This window comes from Tarenaya hassleriana, unplaced genomic scaffold (genome assembly GCF_000463585.1).
Source record: "Tarenaya hassleriana unplaced genomic scaffold, ASM46358v1 Cleome13, whole genome shotgun sequence".
NCBI classification, from domain to species: Eukaryota; Viridiplantae; Streptophyta; class Magnoliopsida; order Brassicales; family Cleomaceae; genus Tarenaya; species Tarenaya hassleriana.
Window position 1 is genome coordinate 798,259 of NW_010963495.1, and position 7,481 is coordinate 805,739.

Below are 7,481 nucleotides of genomic sequence, written 5' to 3' on the forward strand. Positions count from 1 at the left end.
TTATCATATGGCGTCTGTGTCATATATAGAGAGAAATGGAATGGCAGAGAATGGTCGAAGACGAAGCCCACACACGCGCCTCGGGAAGGGTATAAATGTAATTTTAAAGTCGGCATCTTTTGGGGGGTGGGGGAGAGAGGGGGGGAGTCAAAATTGGAAACTCGGGAGGTATTTGCCATCCTGTCTAGATTCTCTTGTAATCAATTTGTTAATGGCAATAAATGTGTTATACTCAATTGCATTTAAATCCACGTCCGATGGAACGCGCAACTACACACGGTGGTACTTCTGATTTCCATATATGTCTATTTTATTCTTTTTAATAATAATATATCACATGCAAAATAAAACATCACATTTAAAAATTTTAACAGATGAAATGCATTACTACTAATAGAGAACGAGTTCGTAGTGTTATACCATATCTTGTCTAATTATATCCATAAAATTTAATTATTCCAATTTTAAAACATATCCACATATTTTGAATTTGATTTAATATATATATATATATATATATATATACGGTACGATTCCATTTCATTTTATTTCTATATCCGGTGAGGCAAGAGGAAAACAAAAGGAAACGAGAGAGAAGAAAAATGAAAGGCTGAAGAGTCCAATAGCATAAAATGGGCCTATATTATGGGCCCAAACCCAAACCATGTATTTATTCGTAATTTGTCGTTGGTCCTACGACTCCTACCCCCACATAACATTATAGTTGGACCTCACTCATCTCTCTATCTCAAAAAAAAAAAAAAAAAAAAAAACCATTTGGATATTCTTTGATTCCCATGAAAATTCTATATGAATGCACTTACTCTTCAATATATATATATATAATACACATTTTTTTCAATGATATCTTTTACTCTCTTCTAAACTATCATTTGTTTGTGAAAAAAAGAATACCATTTGTTTACCAAGAAAATGATTAAAGAATTGGCACCAAACAGATGTGTTTCGATTTTACGAAGCCAAAAGGAAATCATATCAAGCGGTTTTTATTTGGTTTATAATCGAATCAACACATAAATTCAACTGAAACACCTCATAGTTATAATCTTTTTAAAACTAAAAAATAAATAGAATATGAAACAAACCAAATATAAAACAATAACAAACTAACAAATGTTTATAAAAAAAAAAACAATAACAAACCGAATCCTGATCAAATATCCAAAATTAGGGAGGACCAAACCAGTTATTAACCGAATAACCGAATCAAATAAAAAATAACCGTATCCAAACCAAATTGCCATCAAAACTGAATAGTTATAATTTCTTCAAATCCAAAAAAATCGAAACCGAATAAAAAAATAACAAAAAATATCGATCATTTCTTTGTAAAAATGAATTTTTCAAAGAAACCGAACCAAAGTTCATATAAAAACCGAATAATTACAATTTTTTAAAAACCGAAATAATAAAATCTGAATATAACCAAACCAAATCTGAATTGGGGAATTTTAACAACGGCTTCAAATACAGTATCAGGAAATACCGCTTGTGGAACCTCAAAATCCACGGGCTCCACACCTATCCAAAATCAATATAAAAAAGGGAAAATCACAGAAAAATACCTGTATTTTTACAAAACTCCCAGATAAATACCTGTACTATAAAATTCGTAAATAAATACCTATACTTTTCAAAACTCTCATATAAATACCCGTACTTTTAAAAAATTACCAAATAAAACATTCACTGTTGACGGCATTTAACGTTGAACCAAAAAAATTGATGATTCAGCGCTAATAAAATCTGAGTAAGTATCCACGTGTTTAGCCATGTCGGACTAACCGATTCAATTAATCGGATCGGTTTGAAAAATAATCAATCCGGTTTGGTAAAAAAATGGAAACCCTAAAAGTTTATTTCTCATTCCCAACCACGATTTCTCATGTCATTTTTTCCATCTCCCTGCGCCATTCCTCCCGCTTTCTCCTCTCTGTTCCTCATCGGCTTTCTCCTCATCCTCGACTCATCGTTATTCTTCACCGTCGGCCTATCTCTCGCATCCTACCTCGTCGGTTCTTAGGTAAGTATGTATGGTATTAGTTAGTTGAATTCCATTTTCAAAATTTTAGGGTTTATGTTTCATATATTTCACATTCATGTTGATGTTTGAGTGCTACGCTTTTGTTTTCTTAGATTTAAGTTTATGTTGAGTTCTTCTTTGTGGTTGGATTATGTTGATTGATGTTTAATGTTTGTGCTTGCGGAGTTTCAGATTCATGAGTTCGACAGATTCACAAGTCTATTGCAGTAACAGATTTTTCTCATATGTTTGCTTCCATTTTGATGTCAGAATCGTAAATGAATTAAGATGATTCGTTTCAGGGAAATTATTCACACATGTGGAAATGGGTCGATGACGCCATTATCGAAGAACTACAATCATTGAAAGAGGAGTTCAAAGTTCGAAATGAGAAGATCGAAGTTCGGGATGAGAAGATCGTAGTTCAAAATGAGAAGATTGAAGTTCGTCATGACAAGATTGAAGTTCAAAATGAGAAAATGAAAGTTCAGATTGATAGAATCGAAGGTAGACTTAAGAAGATTGAAGCTCAGGTTGAAGATTTCAAAGCAATTTGCCAAAAAATGGTCACATGAATGGCGGTTTTTATTTCGTTTGGGTTGTATTATTATGGTTTATTGAAAGAGTGAAGTCGTTTATGTGTGGGGATTTATCATGAAACTAATGTTTATTGTTGGTATTAATGTAATGAATCTATGTTTCGTTGTTCACTTGTGTTAATTTTTTTTTTGTTGAATAATGAGTCAGAAAGATAATTTATAGAAACCATAAACATGCGAATTCATTAATTTGAAGATAAACAAAATACATAGATATGCCAAAGGTTCAGATTGACCCTAAAAAAACCCAAACATAACCGATACAGATTTCTGAAACAAAAAAGAGTAGTCAATACAGAAATCTAAAACAAAAGAGTAGTCAATACAGAATTCCGAACCAAAATATAAACTTCTAATAGCCGAAACCTAATTCACTTGTTTCCCGAGTTTGATGGAGGAGCCGACCTTGGAACCTGAAATACTCTACCCGTATATGGAGTAACAAATATCATGGATGTATTTCGGTTACGCGGTCCTCCAAGAGGTCGAGTGGATCGATAACGAAGACGGTGTGAAGTCGGAGGACCACTCTCACTGGGTTGGATAGAAGGCTGATTACTCTGGCTGGATTGAGTATAAGAGGCAATTGTTGAGTTGATTGGGATGAGGGATGGTTCTGTCTCTGTCTAGGTCTTGGACGATGAGCTTGACTCGATGGACGAACCTGGATAGAATTTTGACTCGATTGGACCGAATCGACAGAAACATTGGTCGTTGTTCTAGTTCTTTTTGATTGTCTTGACGGTCCACCGACCTATTTACACAAAGAAAAAAATTGATCATTAGTTTATTAACGTTTAAAAAATTCTATGAAACACATATACCTCTAATTTTCTTGGTCTCCCTCGTCCTCGTTTCTGAACATTATTCTTCACCGGATCATTTATACACGTGCTTGTATTATGTCCAGGCTGCTTACACCGACTACATGTCATTACCCTACCATGACGCGTCATATGACCTTTCTTTTTAGGAGATTCGTGAGGATCCTTTTTTCGTTATGTTTCTTCGGTCGTCCGGGTATCGTCCGCTTCTCGTGTGCACCGATAGGTTCTCTTCCCACCTTACGCCACAGTGGTTCTCCATTGACTGGTAACAGATTTTTCTCATATGTACATCAAAAACTCTGAAGAATACCTGTAACAAACATACATGAAAAACAAAATGAGGATTACAACATATATTAACAAACTTACTCAAAAATAGTAACTAGCATGCCTTGTAATGTCGTCTTTTCTTGCATTGAGCACACATAATGCATGTTCACATGGTATTCCAGTTAAACTCCATTTCCGGCAAGCACAAGTCTTCCCACCAAGGTCTGGTATAACTTATACCGAATTGTAAAACTTCATATTTGCCATGTCCACTTGTATTGCCATACAATAGACTAACCTCTGTCGAACAACTTCGATGTCGTCCGTTACATCTAGTGGAAATGAAGTGATACAAGAGCTGGACTGTCGTTGCCGCTTCGCAATTCTCTGCATTGTTTGTCGTCTGATAGTTTCCAGCATGTCGATCATAGGTCTCATACGTGCTTCTTTGATTGACCCATTGAAACTCTCCGATAAATTGTTGTTTACATCGTCACACTTAGACTCAAGACTAAAGAACGTCCGTGCCCATTGTTTCGGTCTAGAACGGATCAATGCCTCATATGCCAGCTGATTATAATTCTTCACAGCTTCCATATGCTTTTGAAACTCACCTTCATGGAAACTGTTAGCAGCTGCCCAAAACAATCTCTTGAGCTCCAAATCTTTAAATGACTTCCTCCAATTAGCATATATGTGTCGAGTACACATACGGTGATGAGCAAATGGAAGTATATTCTCAATAGCATTTATCAGACCCTAAAAGCAAATACAAAACCAAAGTCACATAATACATGTTGAACATATTAATTATAATGAAATCAAATAAACACAAATTTCACCTTCTGTTTATCTGAAAGTATTGTAATATTGTGTCCTTCCCCAAGTCCAAGTCTGCTTGTAATTTACGTACAAACCAAGTCCAACTGTCGATATCCTCCATGCTATAGGATAAATCCGGTTGTTCGCATCTCTTCCAACAACAGAAAGGAGTTCTCCTTTAAGCTCCCATTTCAAAAAACATCCATCTAACCCTATCACAGGACGACAATGTTTCTTCCATGTCTCACGTAAAACCTCGAAACATACATAAAATCGATCGAAAACTAGTACACCTTTCTCAAGTTGTCACAATTTCAGTAGTTGTGTTGGGATTTGATCTCCTAAGCTCCGCTTTATAATCCCATAACTTTGCAAACTGAACTCGTTGATCCTCCATTAACACTCCTAACACAACTTGCCGAGCTTTGAAACACTTTGATAATGACACAGTCATCTCACAAGCTGTTTGCAAATCATATTGCATCTGGGCAGCAGGGTATGAAGGTTGTCTTCTGAGTATTTCGGTGAACATGGTTGCGATGTGCCTCATCGTCAATAATGATGCATATCCATCTTTCGTGTGATTGTGATCCGGGTTATATGTTTTTATCAGTCATTTATTCAAACGACCATCTATTGAACAATACACTCGCCACAGACAAGTCTTCATACAACACACAACAACATACTTGGTCTTCTCCGATCTCGATATTCTAACGTTATATTTGGTACTCAACATGTATTGGAAACCAACATCTTTAAATTCCTCAGCATTGTTGAATGTCTTACCAAAGCTTATATAATCCTCTCCTTCAACAGATAATCTTTTTTTCAAACCGCCTAAGTTAGGCTTTTCAAAAGACTCCCACTCATCTGCTGTATTTTCTGGTGTCCGAGGATAAACGTCATCTTTATTGGCATAATCCTCATCACTGATGTATTCAGCAGGTTGTTCATAGGATGACCTTCTACAAAAATCATTTTCTTCATCCTCATTTTGAACATCTTCTTCTACATCCTCTTCTTCTACAACCTCTTCTTCTCTACCCTCTTCTTCTACATCAAATTCTATTCTAAATCCTTCCCTAACATCCTCATCCTGAACTTGTTCTTGTACAACATTTTCATTCCTAACATCTTCTTCACTGAACTCTTTCTCGAAAACATCCTCATTCTGAATTTCTTCTTCAACAATGTCATCCGGACACTCTTGACTATCGGAGAGACTTAGCACCACGTTTGGTTCTGATATCTCATGATCTACATATATATCTAACTTCTTCCATTCCTCAGCTAGTTTACACATATCACAAACTTCCCAAACTACATCTTCATGACATACCCTCAATTCTTGCATTGTTTCATGAGGCAACTTATACAACATCAAAGAAATGGGAGATGATATCTTATGAGATTGCACAAACTTCTCAAAGACAAACCAAGATAACTTATCTAGATCGAACTTCACTCCGTTGATCTTGAATCCGCCTATGTAGCTGAGTTCTCCATCCACATTTATCAGTGTTCCTCCAATATAAAAATTGACATCGATTTTGTTTGCCATTTTTCATACGTAGATGAAAATGTAACCTTGAACAAATTTTATGAACTTATTATCAACCAAAAATCGAACTCCAAAACCTATACCCACAACAGAATTCATACGACCATTTATATCACAATCGAATTAAAAAATCGAGCTCCAAAACCATAACTTATAATATAACATATATCCACAACCGAATTATATATCCTAAAATCGAACCTAAACCTATAATCTAACATATACCCAGGACCGAACATATACCCAGATTCGATCAAATAATTCAGAAATCAACCCTAACCTACCTATACCCAGAATCATGGATTCGAAGCCTACAAAAGACCAAAGAAAGAGAAGGTGAGAGACCGACAGACCACACACTCGAACCCTTACACCAACGAAAGAGAGAGTGAAGGTGAGAGCCCGAGACTTGACAGTCGAGAGTTAACACATACCTTCACAGAGAATTCGACGATAGAAGAGTGCCGATTCACCAGGAAAATAGCGATTCGCCCGAAAATCGTACTCACAGAGTTTTTAATTTCTAGGGTTTCTAATTTTTTTCGGATTTAGAGTGTCCGATTCTCATTTGGGGATTTTAGGGCTTCTGAATTTTTTACCAAACCGGATTGGTTATTTGTTAAACCGATCCGATTAATTGAATTGGTTAGTCTGACGAGGCTAAACACGTGAATGCTTACTCGGATTTTATAGCGCTGAATCATCCATTCTTTTGGTTCAACAGTGACACGATCAACAGTGAATGTTTTATTTGGTAATTTTTCAAAAGTACAAGTATTTATATGGGAGTTTTGATAAGTATAAAAATTTATTTACGAATTTTATAGTACATATATTTATCTGGGAGTAGTTTTATGGGAGTTTTATAAAAGTATATGTATTTTTCTGTGATTTTCGCTATAAAAAATGAAATGCTTAGAATGTTTTATAAAACCAAATAATGGAACCTGCAAACCGAACCGGAATAAGCAACCCCAAGTCTGATATGTTTGTTTTTTAATTTTGTACTTTTCATATAATTAGAAACAAGAAAAACCATGGAGAAACAAAGAACCACCGATCAAAATTAGAGACAAGGGCAACAAGAAACCCAGAAGCAACAACAAGCCCACGACACCTTACATTCTTCTAAAGGCTCAAGACGTAAAATCTTATTACACATCCGAGAATTTGATTCTCAATTTCTCCAGCTTCCTCCGTCGGATCTGCCCCTGTAACCTCCGTCACCGTAACCACCACCACCACCTCCTCCGTAACCTCCCTCACGACGGCCACCTCCGTAACCGCCGCCACCCCCACCGTATCCGCCACGGCTGTAACCGCCTTCCCGACGGCCTCCGCCGTATCCTCCACCC

The 7,481-nt window shown here is 36.2% G+C and overlaps 1 protein-coding gene across 1 annotated transcript in view; it reads right to left on the reverse strand.

The window, feature by feature from the left end:
- Positions 1-7,303: 7,303 nt before the first annotated feature.
- Positions 7,304-7,481, reverse strand: part of LOC104807840 (glycine-rich RNA-binding protein GRP1A-like) — a 1,110-nt gene continuing 932 nt past the window's right edge. Inside the window, exon 3 of the mRNA XM_010533266.1 lies at positions 7,304-7,479. Within this exon, the coding sequence (XP_010531568.1) occupies positions 7,304-7,479 (176 nt within the window). The remainder of the gene's footprint in view (positions 7,480-7,481) is intronic.